Source organism: Balaenoptera musculus, chromosome X, assembly GCF_009873245.2.
Source record: "Balaenoptera musculus isolate JJ_BM4_2016_0621 chromosome X, mBalMus1.pri.v3, whole genome shotgun sequence".
Taxonomy (NCBI): domain Eukaryota; kingdom Metazoa; phylum Chordata; class Mammalia; order Artiodactyla; family Balaenopteridae; genus Balaenoptera; species Balaenoptera musculus.
The window spans coordinates 18,345,496-18,366,375 of NC_045806.1; the positions used below are offsets into that span (position 1 = coordinate 18,345,496).

At 40.7% G+C, this 20,880-nt stretch overlaps 1 protein-coding gene across 2 annotated transcripts in view; it reads left to right on the top strand.

Moving 5' to 3' along the window:
* PHEX (phosphate regulating endopeptidase homolog X-linked) overlaps positions 1 to 20,880 on the top strand; it is a 194,712-nt gene that overhangs the window by 130,001 nt on the left and 43,831 nt on the right. For both annotated transcript variants that reach the window (XM_036841159.1, XM_036841160.1), the window contains 2 exons: positions 6,653 to 6,756; positions 16,036 to 16,094. In XM_036841159.1, the coding sequence (XP_036697054.1) occupies positions 6,653 to 6,756; positions 16,036 to 16,094 (163 nt within the window). The remainder of the gene's footprint in view (positions 1 to 6,652; positions 6,757 to 16,035; positions 16,095 to 20,880) is intronic.

Sequence of the window (20,880 nt, forward strand, 5' to 3'; positions counted from 1 at the left end):
AAAAATCCAAATACATGAAGTAAAAATACATTCATGATCAGAAACTGATAGAGGAAACGAATAAAACCCAACTGGAAAATAGGTAAAGGATGCTTGATGTGATAGTAATAGTGTCACCGAGGTTAATAGCAAAAGGACTAAAGTATTGCTGATACACAGTGGGACTGTGTTTTCAGTTTTGAGGAATATGTAGATAAGGACTACTGTTGGGCTTATGAGAAATTTCTGGTAATACAAGCTCTGAACATGACAGGCTGTTGCAAATGAAAAACAGCTTACTTTATTTGATGCAAGTGAAGGTGATTCATCAGGTACAAACACAAAAGGAAAGAGGATAGAGATTGGGGAATGGATTAGATGAAGGTCAAGGGAAAGGCTGAAAACTCAAGTTGGGCTCATATGGAGATAAGAGCAAATGGAAAAGAACTTAGAGGCAGATATAAAGAATTAGAAAAAAAATGTTTTTTTCTCTTCTGAGAATGACAGGGTAAACTGAGATACGCAGCAAAATATTGCTGAACAACAGTCTTTCTGTAGTCTTTGAAAAGGACAAGAAAAAGGATGTGCCCTTTATGTGAGCCCCCAGTAGCATGCAGGAAAGCCTACTAGTTAGCCTAAAAAGATAGGCATCAGTCCACGTTCAGATAAACCTTATAAGGTGTACCTGTACTGCTCTTTGATGGAGACAGATGCAAGAGTGAGTTGATACCAATTTTGGGAAGATTTCTGTATCAGCCAGGAAAGCCAAACCACATCAGGTATTTCAAAGAGAGGAGATATAATAGAGGAAATAGGTTGGAATGCAAAAATCAGGAAGGCGAGGTAAACCAGAGATTAATAACTTTTTTAGGAAGCAGTTACCACCCCTGTGTCTAGGGACACAAAAGGGAGGAGGTGGTGGTACCATTGCTTTCGAGAGCAGATGAGGAACTGCCACTCCAGAGCAGAGCTGGGGCTGTGGAAGAGGGACTGAAGATTCTTCCAGAGTCATTGTCGGAAGAAGAAAGAGGAGAGAGAGGGAATGAAAGAGAAAAAACACAGCATCCTTTCCCCTCCTGCCACCTGCTGATTTCCACCAGTGCCTCCTATTGGCAGGAAGCCGACTGCAGTGGAGCCTGGGAAACGTGGTTTTCAGATTCACAGCCTAGCATTATATTAGAGAACGGAGTAAAAGGGTGGGCACGTATCTGAGAGACAGTAGGTAAATACTTGACCCCATTCAGCACGTCACTCATTGTGAAAACCAATGGAAAATTGCAGTAGGAGCTAAAGTCAGAATCACAGCTGGCCTCCATTTACTTAGGAGAACTGGATGTGGGTAATTTTTCAGAGAAGATCAATGTTTCTGGTGAGTGATACATACATCAACATAAATATGCACGTGGAGATACGTAGATAATATGTGAACCCACATAATATTCTTTGGGGTGGGTCTTGGTCTGCTCTTGCTAGTGGAACACTTGTGTGTTTATGTGTGTATATGATTTTTGTGTGCATAATGACAGAGAGTGCTGCTGCCACTATGCAAGAGTGAGGTGATATTTAGGTGGAATGCTCCAGAAAAACAGGTTGTTAAAATATTGAAATAATTCTGTACTACTTGGTAAAAAACCAAAATGAAACAATGCCGCCAGCTCTCTTAAGTGATCTCTGACCCCCCCATGACCATGGAGAGGCAAGAGTGGGCACTGGAGCGAGGTGCACTGATGCCCACCGGCCTTCTAGCCGGTCCTCCGTAACTCCTGCACACGGGGAGTCCCATCTTCGTGTTCCCCTGGCCGCAGCAGACCAAGACCTCCCCTTACCCCCCGTGGTGGCAGCGGGGCATCTGGTTCCTGGTTGGTGTGCTAGTTGGTGCTCCCTCAGAGTCACCCTTATGTGAATGCCTGTGGGAACTGTATTTTCCACAGTGTTCTGTATACTTAGGTTGTTAAACATTTTGAGCACCACCCCGTGTGTAGGTGTGTATATATGTATACATACATACTGCTTACAGCGAAGCCATCTAAACACAGCAATCTTGCGTATTACTTTGCTATTTATATATTTATTTTATTTAAATACTTTTTTTTTTTTTTTTAATTTTTGGCTGCGTTGGGTCTTCGCCGCTGCGCACGGGCCCCCTCCAGTTGCAGCCAGCACTGTTCGTTGAGGTGCGCGGGCCTCTCGCCGTGGCAGCGTCACTTGTTGCGGAGCACGAGCTCCAGGCGAGTGGCCCTCAGTAGCTGTGGCTCATGGGCACTAGAGCGCAGGCTCAGTAGTTGTGGCGCACGGGCTCAGCCCCTCCGTGGCACGTGAGATCCTCCTGGACCAGGCCCTAACCCCCCCCCCCCCCCCCGCGCCCCGCCCCCCCCCCACCCCACCGCACTGGCAGGCAGACTCCCAGCCACTGAGCCACCAGGGAAGTCCGACTTTGCTATTTAAATAAGGGAAAACATAATTCTAAAATCTGGATTACATTGAGTATTCAGAGTTCTTTGGGTGCCTAAAATAAAATCTTTCTTAGAGGTATTTGGATATATTGCTGAGTATGTTTAAATGGATTTAACTTAAAAAGTGTTCTAGAATCTATACTTCCTATTGGCTTATGTAGTATCTTATCAGCTTGTATTTACTGGTCCTACAGAGAAGCTGAACACATTTCCTTGTTCTGCCCTTATTATGTGTTCCTCACCTTTGGGGAGGGTAATAGCTTTATTCTTCCATTTAGTCTGTTGCATTTGTGCTAGGCATCTAGGATAGGATTTCCGCAAAGAGAAAGTCAGATTCCCCTAAATTTTATGATCTGGACAGCTATTCTTAGGAAATGACACGGGAGCCCCAATTAATTCCCCAAAGGTCACTCAATTGAAAAGTCAGGAGGTGGAATTGATTGAAAGTCATTATCAACTTGACCTAGATTTTCACCAGTAACTGAAAGGACAAGAGACTTTTGAGCCAATTATTGTCGCTTTCAGAGTTTAAACATTTTTTTTTTTTGAAGATTACAAGTGGTTCTAAAATATTCATGCACATTCATTCTTGTTGCTATCTCTACAACAAGCAGAACTTTCCCAGTGGTTGCTAGGTTTCATAGTTTTTTCTCACTCAAGGCCCTATTGAAATATTTGAAATTATCAAAGTATTATCACATGGTGGAAAATTTGAAAAATAGAGAAAAGGAATGAAAAAGTCCCTGAATATTGGTACTTGAACATAATAGTATGTACTTTTGTTTTAGTGTATTATTTTATCTTTCTATTTTTGTATAGCTGTAATTGATGCTTATATATAATTTTGTATACTGACCTTTACAGTTAACATATTGTTTTGTCCTTGTCTTCCATAGCCTTCATTACCATTATTTTAACAGCTGTCTGATATTAAGTAAACTGTGCCCTGATTTATTTAATCACTGCTTCTCCTCCCACTTGTAATTCTTACCTTCTCCTCCTCCTTCCTTGTACTCTCTCTGTTGAATCACCAGTTTTCTTATTAGGACCAATGTATATAACACTGAAGTGGGAGCCTAATGATTTGGACTGTGTGACTTGGCCAGGTTCCGTAATCTCTCCATCGTTGTTTCCCATCTGTCATATGGGAGTAACAGCGGCTGGCCGTTCCTTACTCCCAAACACTTAACCTGTCTTACAGGAAAAAGTAAAAGTTGTCCCCTATTACCTGTGATGTCCATTAAATAAGTGGAATAGATTAACTGAACCAGGCTAAGAAATAGAAAATATGCTCAGTTTAATAATTAAAACAATTTAAAATTTATCCTTCTAAATATAGGTAAGATGTTGGCAAATTTGTAATCACTTGCCTCTGAGTTTTGCTGCCCACAGTCATTTTCATGGCTATGGTAGGACCATATTTATGTAAAGTATTTTTAGACTTGGAACTCTTCTTCTTTAGGAAATTTTTGGGTAGTTTTCCATGTAATGTCTGTAGAACAACCTGAATGTCAAGTTTTTGTTTTCGAATGGAACAGGAAAGTAACACTATTAGCAGACTCTTCTAAAAGTAACAACTGACCCCATTGATAGTACAAAAAAAGTTAATATTTTTTTTAACATCTTTATTGGAGTATAATTGCTTTACAATGGTGTGTTAGTTTCTGCTGTATAACAAAGCGAATCAGCTATACATATACATATATCCCCATATCCCCTCCCTCTTGCATCTCCCTCCCACCCTCCCTATCCCACCCCTCTAGGTGGTCACAAAGCACCGAGCTGATCTCCCTGTGCTATGCAGCTGCTTCCCACTAGCTATCTATTTTACATTTGGTAGTGTATATATGTCCATGCCACTCTCTCATTTCGTCCCAGCTTACCCTTCCCCCTCCCCGTGTCAAGTCCATTCTCTACGTCTGCGTCTAAAAAAAGTTAATATTTTTGAAGGAAATTCCTTTGGGAGAATTTTCCGGAGCACGCTCTGAACCCAAGAACGTATCTGAATTTTCTGTCAGTTACAATCATATTCTGAAAGTTCTGGCAGAGCTGTCTTCGGAACAAAAGCTGAAAAAAGGTTGAACACTGGACACATCTTTAAACTGTGTGATCCGGGAACGCATTAGAATTGCTAGTTAGGGTTGCTTCTTAAAACAAGGAGCTTACTCTGTTTCTTCTGAGGCTGAGTATAAACATCTATCTAAAATACAATCGATTGTAAGATTTCTTTTCATTATGAAGCGTCTCAGACATCGGAAAAGTATGTAAAATCCTATTTTGAACACCTCTAGCTTTAACAAATATTAAACATATTGCCATATTAGCTGTATACATGTACACACACATTTTAAATGAATAAAGCAGATACATTGGAAATTCTTTGTGTAGTCCTCCTTGACCTAATGTCCTTCTTCCCTGCCTATCTCTTTCCCTAGATACGCTCTCTTGAATTCAGTGTTTCTCATTCCCATGCATTTCTTTATGCTTCTGCTACATAGGTATGTGCCCATAAACAGCATGTAGTATTGTTTTATAAGTTTTAAAATTTTAAATTCTCTAATACATACAACTTGTCTTATTTACTCAGCATTGCTTTTGAGATTATTTCATGTTCACACATACAGACCATTTGTTTAGACTTCTGTGTGGTTTTCCATTATGTGATTATACCACGATTTATTCATCAGCCACCTCCCCTAAGAGGATTGAGGGAGGGACAGTTTGAAGTCTTATCTCTGTAACTTGTTGGCCAAGTAGAACACCAAACATGCCAGGAATTGATACTTTCATTCCTGCCTTTCTCTCTGTGCCATTAATTATTTTATTCTTTTCTTTATATTTTGGCCTGGTCCCCTGGAAAGATTGCTAAGATGAGTCATTAACAGAAGTTACTCTGCAGACAAAATGAGTACCCATGATATGTTAGGGAAGAGATAAACCTGAGCCAGACACTGGCCAACAAATAGGCTGCTGTCAAGTCTGTAACTGTCAAGTTGTGTATATTCATTCATATCTGTAATGTGATGCCTGTGGGTCTCATAAACCTTCATTTGCCGTATTTTAATTTTTGCTTTTAAAAGAGTATCATGGCTTAAATTTACAAAAATATTACAGCTAATAAGAATATGATTACTCTTGGTTACTTGCTTATTCAAATGTGTATTTTTCTTATTTTATTTGCCACAGTAATATATTTTAAAACCAAAGCATTAGGGATCACTACAAACCACTGCTTTTACTGTTACATGGATATTATTTACAATATTTAGGTTAAGTACTGCTACTTTTGTAGATAGAGTGCCTGTAGAATTAAAACTGTCTGCCATTCTCCTTCCAAAAAAAAGAAAAGGAACTCAAGAATCAATTATGTCTTTCTCCCTATTTTAATAGACAACATTGTTGTGAGCCATCAACTTCCTTTTTTTCCATGCGAGCTATAATCTATGATTTGCCTCTGTAATTTCATGAATCTTTAGTGACCAGAGCATTTTTTTGAGGGTTGATAGATAATTTCAATTAATAATCAAACTATTCTAGTGACTCCATTGTGCTTAGGGTAGAAAATAAGTCTGAATCACTTTCATTTTTTTTCCCTTCATGAACAAATACTGATTACAGTAAATTAGATTTTAACATTTGACTAAATCATCATCTGTGAACTAAACGAGGTTTCAGCTGAATAAACTGAAAGTTTATATTCTGAACTTTCTGAACTATTAGAACTATTAGAAGAACTATTCTGAATAGAACTAGTTCTGTTCAGTTCTAGAAAGAACTAGTTCTTTCTATTCTGAAAGAACTATTCTGAACTATTAGAAGAACCTATGTGACAAATAAATAAAGTACACATTTTTAGAAAAAAATCAAGGACTCATGTGGGCGAAGAAATTTCAAACCTAAGATAATATGTTCTGTAAAGGCTAAAGTAGATTTTTCAGTTATAAAGCAAATGAAATGCATTGTAAATTACTGCAACTTCTCGTTTTTTACTGTCATCCAGAAATGACCATATTGATTTTTGAGCTTTTTATTTTACAAGAAAATCACTGAGATTAAATTTCATGGCTTTGTGAAGACTGGGTTAACCGGTGATGGCTGAGAGATGATGTGAGGAGTGCAGCGTCTCTGCTGCTCGCTCATTTGTGCGCTGAAGTCTTTTTTTTCAGAGCCATCTTTTATCTGCACTTAGAACAGTGATGGTTGTGGTTTGTTTTATTCAGATCAAGTTTTCAGAATCTGACTACTTCGGCAACGTCCTGCAAACCCGCAAGTATTTAGCACAGACTGATTTCTTCTGGCTGAGAAAAGCTGTTCCAAAAACAGAGTGAGTAAGAAAAATAAAAAAAAGAAAGAAAGAAAGAAAAAAAAAAGTGAAATAGATAAATATGTTGGTGGGAAGTGGAGTTTCTTTAGAGCAAACTTTGTAATTCCCCTCAAGTCAGAGTAGCTGGCTCGCCAGTTATTTTTGTTTGGCAAAATTTGTGTTATGTTTTGGCAACTCTTATTTCTGATATTATATGAATCAGTTGTTCAATCTAATTATGACTACCCTACTCCTAGCATCAACACATATAAAAAGAAGGCTTATTAAGATGCAAATGCTCAAATCATTTCTAGATCTTGTTATGAATGTATATATATATAAGCAAATTTCTCTAGAATTTCACACTCAGGCAGAAACTTTTGAATATCTTAAAAACCAAATATTTAAAAAGTAAAATATGATTACAAATGTAGAAGTAATTGTATACAGGCATACCTCATTTTATTGCACTTGGCTGTATTGAACTTTGCAGACAGTGCGTTTTTTACAAATTGAAGGTTTGTGGCAACACTGTGTTGTCAGATGATGGTTAGCATTTTTTAGAGATAAAGTATTTTAAAATTAAGGTATATACATTTTTTTAGCTATAATGCCATTGCACACTTAACAGACTACCATATAGTATAAACATAACTTTTATATGCCTGGGAAACCAAAAAATTTGTGATATTTGCTTTATTATGGTGGTCTGGAACTGAACCTACAATCTCCGAGGTATGCCTGTGATTATGAAGTAACTATAGGATCTTTGTTGAGGTAATGCGTGTCAAAGAACTGATAGCTCTATTATTTTCCTTCAGTAGCAGTTATGATTTATATCCCTCTTCTCAGCAAGCAGTAAGAACTTTTCCTACAGGTAGGGAAGTTTCACTAGGAACTATTGGGGTCAGGGCCACTCATGATTTTCTTCCCTAGCAAAGTGTGAATGATGATGATGATAGCAACTAAAAATTATTATGTGTTTATAATGTTCCAGGAAGTGACTTACATATTTTAATTCATTTTATCCTCTAGTCAGTTCTGTGAGGTATAGGTACTATTTATTATCCCCGTTTTACAAAATGAACAAGAGGCTTACAACTGAGAAATTCTTCAGCTCAGGTTTAGATTACTTTGTGTTCTGCCTGCTGGTATTACTCTGTTCTGCTATGACCCAATTCTCCAGGGTTGTTTTCTCTCTCTTCTCCGGATTGGATTATTTCTATTGATCCATCTTCAAATTCACCAGTTCTTTCTTCTGTATTCTCAGATTTGCTGGTGACTCATCAATACAATTTTCATTTTGATTATTGCCCTTTTCAACTCCTGAAGTTCCATTTGTTTTTTTGTAATAGTTTCTATTTCTTTGTTACGACTCTTTGTTGTCATCATATTCTCCATTAATTGTTTGAATACAGTTTATTTTAATTCTTTGAACTAATTTACAGTTGCTGCTTTCAAGTCTTTGTCTGTTAAATCCCACATATGGGCTCACTCAGAGTCAGTTTTTATTGATTGCTTTTCTTTACACTTTTTCTTCCAGCATCATTTTTTGTCGTTGTTGAAAATGACATTTAGGATAATGTATTGTAGCAACTGTGGATTCTGGTTTATTTTTCTGAGGCTTTTTTAAAAGTAACTTTCCTGGACTAACACTGTAGAATCTGTCTCTGCTACAGTATGTGGCCATGGATGTCTCTACTCATTTTTTAAATTCTCATTTTTATTTTTTAGCCTCACTTCATGGAGGTTGTCCCTGAGTCTGCATAGCTTAGTCGTCAGCCAGGGATCAGGGCAGAGCTTGTGCTCAGACACTTTGAACCTGTAGGGCTTCTGCCCTCTGCCAGTTGATCTGCGTGGGGCTTGGGTGTGCATTCAAAGTCACCAGCCCTTCCCAGTCACCCTTGGAGTTTACTTTCTACTGGGCTCTCTTGGGTCTCCCCTGTACACATGCCTAGTTTCCCAGTCAGCCAGGGATGTGTGGAGAGCTGATCTCACCCTTCTATGACTCTTCCAGTTCCACTGTCTCCCTTTTAAATTTCTGGCTGATCTGTCACTTTCCCCAATGGGAACTGTAACTTCAGGCTCACAAAGCTGTGGGTTTTCCTCGTTTGTTTTCTACCAGGTTTATCACTTTCAGCTGGCATAGTTGCAGGTTTTTACCCCCACCCCAAGTGAGTTCACCCCCTGTGGCAGCAAAGCTGCTGGTTTTCCAGCCAGCCCTATCCTAATAAAATAAGTTCTTGCTGATTGAGCTGGGAGGGATGCTGGTAGTCCCAGGCAAGAAGGCCACAGACTCCTGTTCTACTTCCTCTTAAGTTGTAGCAGTTTTTCAAAATTAAACATTTTTCAATGTGTTGTTTGCCTTTGATCAATTCCCAGGGCCCTAAGATGATTGTTTGTTGACAGTTTTGTCCATTTTTATACTTTTTTTTTTAACGAATGAGGCAGTTTATTAACCCAGCATCTTTTGTTATAATGCTTCTTGTTGGCAGCTGCCACCTGTCCAGCGATTCTGTCCACATCTCTCTGTCCCTGAGGTGTTAGTTTCTGGCCCCCATCTTGGTCCTTTTCCACCATTTTCAGCCCCTCCAGGGCTTGGAGGACCCGACGGGCCACGCTCTTGGAGCCTCTGCTGAAGTGGCTGGGCGTGACACCATATCTCTGACGCCCCCCATAGATCTTGGTCATGGAACCAACCCCAGCGCCGCCCCGGAGGTACAGGTGCCGTGCTGGGCAGGCAGCTCGTGTGTAGAACCAGTTCTCATCATAGGGAGCGAGCTCTTTGTGCTTGGGCGGCTTGACAGTGTCCACCCATGCAGGGACTTGCAGCTTCCCAGACTTTTTGAGGAAGGCTGCCAGAGCTCTGACGAACTCCCGCTGGTTCACGTCTTTTACCGTAACTCCAGGCATCGTGCGGCCTCCAAGCTGCCAGCCAGGGGAAAGGTATACTTGGCTTTTGTGGAAAGGATTTGTTGACCTTTTCATAGTGTCATAGCTGGAAGCCTGACTTCCATGGCCCATTTTTTTTTTTTCACGGTCCACGTTTTAACCTTGTCTGATATTCTGGTCTCCAGATCTTTGGCTGGCTCTTTTTATGCTCTATGGGTCTCTCGTTACTCCCTCTTCCAACTCCCTCCTCTGTTCTGGCCTCTAGAAAAACTCTAGGCCCTTTACCCTCCCTTGGCTTAAGCTGTGATTACCGCCTCTCCCTCTTAGCCATGGGTCCCATCTAGCCATCCTGCCCTCTGCCCTTCAAATCTTCTTACAGTATGCGCCTACAGAGTAAGTTAAAAGTGTTTGACTTTAAGGAGTAGGCCTAAAGCTGAACCATTCCCCTTACCTATCCGTGACTCCCCTCAAAAGCACAAAGGAAGAAAGCAGAAGGCTTTAGAACTTCTTTGGAAATGACAGAGAGCTGATGTGAAGTCATCTGCTCCATTGTCCTTGATTTTCTCCTCTCGTCACAGTATCTCTCAGTCCATCTCGCCTGTTTCATTCCCAGCCTAAATTACTCAATAGAAATTTTAGATTTAGGGTTCTAAAACTAGCTTCTCAAATCTCACGACTTCAAATAGTTTCCAGTATTTCAGTGAGCATCTACATGTAATGTGTAAATCATCCTACCCTTTCAGGTCTACTTCAGGTAAGTTCAAACTCTTGTCTTTGCAACTTGTGAAAAATTCAAACTTTGCACCAGTATTTTTGTGAACTTTCAGGGTGCTCTCAGGGATTCTTCTATATTGGAGACGCTGCCAAGTTAATTCTTTAATTTCAGAATGTCATTATTCATTTGGGTGTATAGCAAGGCCTGGGTTGCTAATTGAAAAACTCCTAAATGTGTCATTTTTAACATCATCCTAAAATACTGATGGGCTGTAAGATTCTAATGACCTTGACTACTTCTAATATTTATGCCTTGGAAAAGTGCTGGCTGACTGTGGGCTTAAGCAAACTGTGTGACTTGTGTCTTTTTCTTCTCTGTCAATGAAAACAAATACCTCTTTCACAAGGACATTAAATTGGTTAATATTTCTGGAAAAGTTCTCCTGGAATGAGAATCAGTGCAGTGCTAGTAATTCCTCAGACCATATGTCTATATCAGGGAAAGCAATGTTAGGGAATTTAAGATTCTCTTTGCATGGTAAAGTGATGTGATAAGTCATTTTTTTAGAAGAAATTTCAGGTGGGTCCTTTTTCAGGCACTGTGGGGAATTTTAGCTTTATGTTACCCATCGACTTTAATTGACATCTTTTAGGTCTGAAAATTCATGAGTTAATCGAATGAGGATGATTCTGGAGCAGCTCCACTACACTAGTTCACTTTGAACCGCACATCCTGGTTATATTTCCATAAAGCCCTGAAATAACATTTTGCTTCTTTGTGGGTATAGGAGATAAACACCCTTTATGTTTCATTCTCATGGAATCCATTTTAGCTGCACAAATGTGCATTAAGAAGTTTCTAACACGATGGGAAATGTCAGCAAGAATGAAATTAATTGGGTGGTCATCCCTGAAGGTACATATTTAGGGGTTGGTTCTCAGAATTGTCACTTCATCAGCTTGCTTAAAAATAGAGGATTTACTTCACTGCTCAGCTTGAGTCAAAAGTAATTTCTTTCCCTCAGGATCCTCTTTCTTTGACAGAAATGATTTTAAGCCAGCCTCCCTACTAACTCACTCTCATTCTACTGTGACCAAACATGTCTGGATTTTTTTCTCTATCTTCTGAAAAATATGTAAAAATACATCAAATGTCTATACAAATTATGGTCCTGCCCAGAATTATCTACAGCATGGAATGGGATGGATACAATCTACAGGATATGTGAAATAAAGCAATAAATACTCTATGGTTTTTCCATTCCATATTCCCTAGACTATCTTTAAGAGTTAATAGGTAAAATGTAAAACTTTAGCCTGATGTATATCTATTTTATATGGTCCAAAGAAATCAGGGTATCAGTGTCTTTTGCTTTAGATTATTGCATTTCATCATCACACTCTTTTTACGTATCCATTGTCCAGTATAATTTCATCTCCATATATTTTTGAAATTTATACGAGACCTCTTCCTACCTTATCTACTAAATCCTTCCCCGAACACAGACTGCAGGAACACCCTAAAGACATAATAAAAAGAATTTAAAGCACTTGAATGATACTCTTTGTTTATCTAAGTAGATGTATACATAGCAATACATTCATTTAAACAGATTTAATGAATTTTTGCTCAGCATATAGCACTTGGGCAATAGTCTTAGCCCATAAGGAACTTAAAATCTTGTTGGGAGGTAAGTTGTGCAAACTCATGCCTTCACGGCCCAATCAGGTAACAGATGTTGACCTAGACGAGTGTAAATGATAGGGAGTGGTGGAGACCATGGAGAACTAGTGATTGCACGCCTCATTTAAAGGAATTCCAATTCGGTACTTTTAAAAGCCATTGTGTTGGGCAGATAAAACATTTTCCTGGGAAAATTCAACCCATTGGGTAGGACTTAATCTGTGGACAGCCAGCTTTTCAGTTATCTCTTGCTGTAAAATGAACCACCCCCAAAGTTAGAGGATTAAAGCAACAATAATTATTCATTTTTCTCTCGTGGTTCTGGTGGTCACTAGGCCCAGCTGGGTGGTTCTTGCTCATGGTGTTGCATGTGGTTGCAGTCAGGTAGTGGCTGCGCCTGGAGTCACACGGGAGGCCTCCTCGCCTGGTCTAGTGGTGGGTGCTGGCTGCCGCCCGGAAGGCGTGCTGTGGCCTCTCCGTGTGTCCTGGGCTTCCTTGTGGCGTGCTGGTTGAGCCAGAAACTTTGAAGAGCAAGTCTCCTGAAAAAGAAGCAGGGAGGGCGTACATGTGTTCACCAGGGGGAGCTTGTATTGCCTTTAATTGCCTAGCATTGGAAGTCATGTGGTGTCATTTCCACTGCATTTTATGCTTTAGAAGTGAGTCACCAAGACTAGCCCATAATCAAGGGGAGAGGAATTTAGAGTCCACTTCTTAATGGGAGGAGTGTAAAAAAAATTATAAGCACGTATTAGAACCAGCACAGGTGGGCTTACGTTAGAGAATAGTAAAACTAAATATATAATAAACTCAGATATAATCAGGGAGATGTACAAAATATTTAACGGCTGGCTTGGTGTGGGAACTGGCCAATCAGAAGAAATAATAGCATCCACAACTGGTAGGCTCTGTTAGTGCAGCTACTTAGTATCAGCTCTGGGCATAATCAGGGCTCCAAACATGTCCTAGAGCCAGCAGGAGCTCTGGGAAGTCAGGAAAGGTGAGATCATGCATCTTGTATAAGATGTTTTAGGAATTCTTGCTGAAGCTTCAGAGGCCCCATCAGGCTCCATCTGGTTGTTTGATTTCTTTGTTTTGTCTGCCTTTGTCCATCAGAAGTTAGAAACATTGTTCCTACATGGCTCTTACCTAATGTTTTGCAAGTTTATTCTTTGCTAAACGGAGGGGAGTTGGGAGGGATGGGAAGAGAAGAGATGAGCTCTAGGAATACACATCATCCTTGGTACATATTGTGGTTCAGTCCAATGTCATTTAGAAGCCATGTTGAGAGGCACCTGGATTCTCCCCTCTTGACCCAGAGAGCAGACATAACAAATGCTGGGTTCTTTGTGTGTTAGTTTTCTGTTACTGCTGTAATGAATCACCACAGCCTTATCGGCAGCTCAGAGCAGCACGAATGTATTCCCTCACGGTTCTGTAGGTCAGAAATGTGGGATGGCTTGGCTGGGCTCTTAGCAGGAGCCTCTGGGAAGAATCCTCTTCGATTCTCACTGTAGAACTGAGGTTCCTACTTCTCTGCTGGCTGTCAGCTGGGAGCCACTCTCAGCTCCTAGAGGACTCTGTCCCCACTCCTTGCACGTGGCTGCTGCATGCCACAGCGTGTCAAATCCTTGTCACCCTTGGAATCTCTCTGACTTCCCGTTCTGCAGCATCTCTTCTGACTTTCTCCCCTGTTGCATCCCTAGGATTCCAGCCAGAGAAGGATCCCCACTTTTAAGGACTCATGTGATTAGATTGGGCCAACCTGGGATAATCTAGAATAATCGCTCTATTTTAAGCTCCTTGACCTTAATTACATCTGCAAAGTCCTTTTTGCCATGTAATGTAACATATTCACAGGATCCAGGGATTAGGTCATGGACATTTTTTTGGGGGGGGGGCATAATATTACCTACTACACGTAGTGACATTAGGGCAATAGAAGTGCTTTCCGTGTACTTTTCTCCTCAGAAAAGTAAGCCAGCCAGTAAATGTGTGTCAAACATTAGGGTTTATTGAAATACTCATCCTAAATTTGAAGGAAAAGAATATACATTTTATGGAAGTGAGTACAGGTTTCAGCTTTGACAAGAGGAGGCACTCTTTTTTGATTTCCAGTGATGTCTCTAGTATAATATAATGCTTAAGAGAACTGGTTTGAAGTCAGACAGACTAGACCTTGTGTGAGTATATAATGCTTGTAAGTCTCATTGTCCTTTCCTGTGAGATAGGCTAATAATTCCTGTAGTTTCTATGAGGAAAACCTATGACTAGAAAGTGCGTAGGACGTGGTAAGTGCTCCGTGAATGTCAGCTGCTGCTGCTACTACTACTAGTGATAATAATAATAGGGTGACAGTCATGGACTTCTTTATAAGGGGAGAAGGTATGGGTGGACCAACTAGAATCCACACTTGGATTTCCTACCAGTTTCATGTTAGTCTGACATAAATTATTAGTCTGACATAATTATTCTATTAGACATAAATTGGTAAAATGATTGTTCTGAAAAGGGATTTATAGAAGTTTATTTTGAGCAGTTTAGCTTAAGACAAATGTTTGGTTTTAATCATAAAGGGCAGTGCCTGAAACTCAACAGGCATCTCAGTCAGGGGTCAGCAAACTATGACTTGAGGGCTAAATCTTGCCTGCTGCCTGGTTTTGTACAGCCCATGAGCTAAGAGTGATCTTTAGAGATAAATGTCTGTGGTTGATTTGATGGTAGGAAGCACTAACTTTGAACCTCAAAGCATAATGTTCTCCTGCCCCTAAGGAATTTCATTCTTCTCATTAATAGGCCTGTATTACCAAAAATTGTACTCGATTATTTTTTTTTTAAAGGGAACTTTATTTTTATTTATTTATTTATTTTTGGCTGCGTTGGGTCTTTGTTGTTGCGCACGGGCTTTCTCAAGTTGCAGCGAGCGGGGGCTACTCTTCGCTGTGGTGTGCGGGCTTCTCATTGCTGTGGCTTCTCTTGTTGCGGAGCACGGGCTCTAGGCGCGCGGGCTCAGTAGTTGTGGTTCGCAGGCTCTAGAGCACAGGCTCAGTAGTTGTGGCACATGGGTTTAGTTGCTCCGCGGCATGTGGGATCTTCCCGGACCAGGGCTCGAACCCGTGTCCCCTGCATTGTCAGGCGGATTCTTAACCACTGCGCCACCAGGGAAGCCCTGTACTAGATTATTATATTTTGACTTTCATCAATAAAATTTTATAGAAAAGCTTCTCTCACTATAGAAGTACCTATATAATGTCCTTGATTTTTCCTCTTGGCCCATGAAATGACTAAATGTTTACCATCTGTTTACAGAAAAAATTTGCTGAGTCTGATCTAAGTAACTTCCTGTGCATTTAAAATGCAGTGTAGACTCTTCATAGCTGGAAGGTACTCCCAAGATATCTTAATGCAATACCTTAGTTTTATAGCTGAAACTGAAGATAGGCCACTTTCCCACCACAACCCGGCTAGTTAGTGATAGAGGCAGGATGAGCCATTAGGTCTTTTGGGGCTTAAATCAGTAAACTTTCTACTGGAGCAGGCAGACCCTCTAGGTACCGTGGTTGTGCTTTATTATCTCTCTTTACATGGACTTCTATGTTGCCACCAATCTAAAACCTTTAATGGACAGGTCAGAGGTGATGCAGCATAGAAAACTCAGCTGTCCCATGGACCCACTGAACAGGGCCTGGCAAACATCAGCTTGTTGCTGTGTTTCCATCTGTGGGGAGATCCCTTTAGATTCTAGAATTTTTCATTAAAGCTGTTTCAGAAGCCCTGGTGCTTTTTTACATTACGTTAGTAACAGTGAATAACCAGGCATGTTCAGTTTAGGATGAGATTGTTCATTGAGCAGAGCAATAACCCTAAACTGAGGTGATAATTTCCCTGCGTGTGGCGCTTCCCCATTGTTCCCTGGTTATTTGCTAATAAATCCCGCCACATTGTATGTGTTTCACTGCCCTCCTGCCTGGATAATGATAATCACTTGGTGGTGGTTGTTTCTCTTTCTACAGGTGGTTTACGAATCCAACGACTGTCAATGCCTTTTACAGTGCATCCACCAACCAGATCCGTGAGTAGCGGCTCCTTGTCTCCTTGTTAATGTGCTACAAAATGGAGGGAACTTTTCCATGACTCTGACTTAAGAGTAGGGCATTCTTTATTTCCTCCCAGAAGTGACCAGGTATGTTGGTGAAGGAAGTTTGTTTCCCTACCCATATGTCCAATTTTCCTCATTCTCTTTACCTTATAAGTTTTTTAAAAAAAGCTTCATATAACCATTAAGTTAAAAAAAAACAACTACAGTAAATAAAACTGCAGTGATGTTGGCCATGAAAAGGAACAAGCTTCCACTTTTCTTTCATAACGGTCTTACTGATTTTTGTTTTATTTATTACTAGGATTGATGGGAAAAACGAGCAGGTAGCTGGGGAGAATTTAGAAGCTGTTAGAAAAGCTTTGAAATGCTCTAATTAATCCTGGGATGTAAAGTCTTGAGTTTCTTTTATTTACATGTATTAGGTACATAATTATAACTACCATGATAAGTTAAAAAATTATTAAAGGTCAGATTGGCACAAATTAAAAATCTAACAGCACCAGATGTTGGCGACAGGGACACATACTGCTGGTGGAAATGTACATCGGTTCACCCACTTTGCTGCACAATTGGGCAACACCTAGAAAAGCCAAAGATGGGCATGCGTGTCTGTGAATGTCACTTGAGCGCTCGACATGTGCACTAGTGCTGTTACTCAATGTGTGGTCCCGTGATTATTAGCAACAGAGTCCCAGGGGAACTTGTTAGAAATGCAAAATCTTGGGCCTCGCCTTAGACCTGTTGTTCACAAACCCTGGACTTGGGGCTCAGAAATCTGTTTTATTAAGCCCTCCAGGCGAGTCTAACACAGTTGGGGAAGCAGTGCCCTAGAGAAGTCGCACATGAGGAGGCCCGCGTGAGAATGCTTATAGCAGTGTTGTTTATAATAGCAGCAAAAGGGGAATAACCTATGTGGCCCTCCAAAGGAGGATGAGTCAAAATGTGTCATGTTCACACAAGGGCATGCCAGACAGTGGCGAACAATGAGTGACCAGAGTGACATGTATTAACGTGGATGAAGTTCACAAATAATAGGTTGTGTGTGTGAAAAAAAACAACTTGGAAAAATATGTGGAGTATGATATCATATAAATAGAGTTCAAAAGCATGCAGAACAGTTCTATATATTGTCTAGAGGTACATCCATATGTAGTAAAAGCCTGAAGACGTTGACGAGAATGACAGACCCCGAGTGCAGGCTGGCAGTGACCTGTTGTGGAAGGGCGGGCTGCACGTCTTCTGGTCCCCACCCCCACCCCCTCGCATGGTGAGCACCTCTGATCTCATGGTCTTAAGCATGTCTCTAAGCTGTTTGTTGAGCGCGGGGGATGGAATTTATAAGGAGTTGCTACCCTTGATTGTGCCCTCACCATCTCCCGCCGAATCCCTGTTATAGCCTCCTCACTTGCCTCCCTGCTTCTGAACTTATCCCCCTTTGGTCTATTCTAAATATAATATTGCAGCCATTTTAAGATGTCTTACAGTCATCTCATGTCCCTCCTTTGCTCAGAACCCGTTATCAGCGTCCCATCTCACACAGAATAAAAGCCAAATTACTTGAAATGGCCCCGAGGCCTCTTATGATGCTGCCTTTATCTCCCCTCTCTTCCAGCCATGCTCGCCTCCTTCCTGTTCCTAGAGCACGAGACACTCTTCCTTCCAGGCGTTTGTACTCAGGGTTCTCTTTGCCTTGGAAAACTTCTCCAAGTGATCTGCGTGGTTCGCGCTCCCACTTCCTTCAAATCTTTGCCTGAATGCCACCTTCTCAGTGAGGCTTCCTGTCTACCCACTTGTGGTAGGTCCTCTGTGCTGGCCCTCATCCTGACAGGACTCCCTGGCCAGAGGGGACAGCCCACTCCCAGCAGGCACACCTTCTTAGAGTCGCCCTCGTGTGGCCACCTTGGAGAATGGCAGTCTCTGCCAGACTGGTCTGGGAGAGTAGTGAACAGGAAAGCAGTTAGCTGGCAGTGCATTATTGTCATAAAAATACCATTGCTTTCTCCACCCACCCCCAGCTTTATTGAGGTATAATTGGCAAATAAAAATTTTATATATTTAAAATATACAACATGATGCTTTGCTATAGCTCTGAGTTCAGAAGTAAGCTGCATGTGTTACATGGGAAATTATGATATTTTAGATATTACTTATAAATACTATTTATAATAATATAGGTTATATTTATATAACACGAATTATACTGATATCAATTGCAATAACTTGCTGGGTGATAGAAAATTCTTTAAATTATCTATTTTAAAAGAAAATGGTTTACTTTGTACATGCGAAAGATTATATATAACATGCTAGAACACATAAAGTTACAAAGTATATAAGAAAACATATGATAAAATAAATATACGTTCATGAACCCACCACCCATCCAAGAACTGGAACATTCCTGATGTCATTGCATCTGTCTGTGCTCCTCCTCATCCTTTTCCTCTTCCTCACCATTGAGGTAACCACTATTCTGATTTTTTTTTTTTAACTTTGGGTTTATTTATTTATTTATTTATTTATTTATTTATTTAATTTATTTATTTATTTATGGCTGTGCTGGGTCTTCATTTCTGTGCGAGGGCTTTCTCCAGTTGCGGCAAGTGGGGGCCACTCTTCATTGCGGTGCGTGGGCCTCTCACTATCGCGGCCTCTCTTGTTGCGGAGCACAGGCTCCAGATGCGCAGGCTCAGTAGTTGTGGCTCACGGGCCTAGTCGCTCCGCGGCATGTGGGATCCTCCCAGACCAGGGCTCGAACCCGTGTCCCCTGCATTGGCAGGCAGACTCTCAACCACTGCGCCACCAAGGAAGCCCAACTATTCTGATTTTTGTGTTTATTATTTTCTTGTTTTTTTAAAAAATAAATTTTAAACCATATGTATCCCTAAGCAATATATTGTTTATTTTTACTTATTTTTAGCATAATAAAAATGGTATTATATTGCATGCAATCTTAAGCAATTGTGCTTTCATTCAACGTGTTTTTAAGATTCATCCAGGTAGCATGTTGCAGTAGGTTTTTCATTTTCACTGCTGTGTAACATTCCATGTGTGACTGTACCCCAGATTACTTATCTGTTCTACAGACCTAAGTGTTCCCCTTTCCCCCGGTTTTTGCTATTATGAACTATGTTGCTCTGAATATTCTCATACATGTCCCCTGAAACAAGTGTTTGGGGTATATACTAGGAGTGGAATTACTGGCTTGTAGAGTATGCAAATATTCAACTTTCAGATGACACCAAATGTTTTCCAGAGTGAGTGTTCCGAAGTACAGAAGTGTTTTCACCAGCTCTCATTTTCATCGCTTCTTGGCATTGGTAGACAAAATTTTCACCAATGTGGTGAATGTAATAGATCAGTTCTTATGCTAGGCAAGGCACTGATGTAGACTCTTCAGCAGTGCTTCCACACTGGCTTTCCAATGTCAGTGAATACTCACTGCTCTTGGGGGGTTTAAATCCTGCCTCCAGGATTCACCCCTGCTCAGCCTGTTTCTTTCTGGGAAGAGGTGATCTTATCAGAGGTTTACTGAGGAAGCAACCATTTCAGGGTAACCCAGTGGTTTCTCGAAAGCTCATGAGCAGAGGGGGTTTGGAATGAACAATTTGAAGCAGTATTTTAATTAAGAGATTCAAGCTGTTTCTGTTTTCCTAATGACCAGTGCTTGCTCTCATTGTAAATTACATTCCCAGGCAAGATGACAAGGAATCCTGTGGGTGACTTTTTTTTCTCCCTCCTTTCTGATTTTCCGGACTATAAATTAAGACAGGTGGAGTTCCTTATACATTTCCCCACTGGGTTTCCTGGGACTCCCCCCAGCCCCCAAGTACCACCTTTTTGCTTCACTGAAGAAGTGAAAAATGGAGGTGATTTTCTAAAATGAACATCTTTATTGATTAGGGGCTGATTCTGACAGCATGTGGCCATCTGTTTAATTGGGTTTCACATCTAAGATGTAACTATACTTAGTAACGTGATTTATGAGAATTTCATTCAGTTCGCATTATCATTTTCTGATTTATGCCATTTAAGTCAGCTTCAGCATGCAGTAGAGACTTGAGTAGAAAATAGAAAAACCTGTAGGGTTTTTGTTTGTTTATTTGTTTGTTTATTTGTTTGTTTTTGCAAATCCATGCCTATATGTGAAACCCTATGATTCGTGGTGATCTTTCAATGTTAGATTTTTGCAGGGTGGTTATAGCTTCTTATTTTTCTACCCTTGTCAAGCTGGATAGCAACGTCTTAAGGCACAGAGTGTAGTGTGAAATAATGATGATTTAAGTCTGCTGTACGGGGAGTTATACTCAGGAGCTGTTGCAGAATTTAATTATATTTGAGCTGATAAGGTAGTTAAACAGGAAAACAAGGAGCTGAGGTTATTGGTGCCTAAGCTTGTGCTTCCCTAACTCTGTGATAAATGCAAAGCTGGTCCTCCTGCTTTTATTTTATTTTATTTTATTTTTTTTTGGCCTTGCTGCGTGGCATGCAGGATCTTAGTTCCCCGACCAGGGATCGAGCCCGTGCCCCTTGCAGTGGAAGCGCGGAGTCGTAACTGCTGGACCTCCAGGGAAGTCCCAGGTCTTCCTGCTTTTAGTAGGAAGACAGAAGCTCGATGGGAGACCTTGAGTGCCGCTGATTTAGTTGCACGACCTTGGTCAAGGTGTTTCTCCTTCCTGACCCCTCTTGTCCTCATCTGTCACATGTTGAGGTTACCTAGTCCACAGAGTTTTTGGTAGGGTTTAACAAGATCAATTTG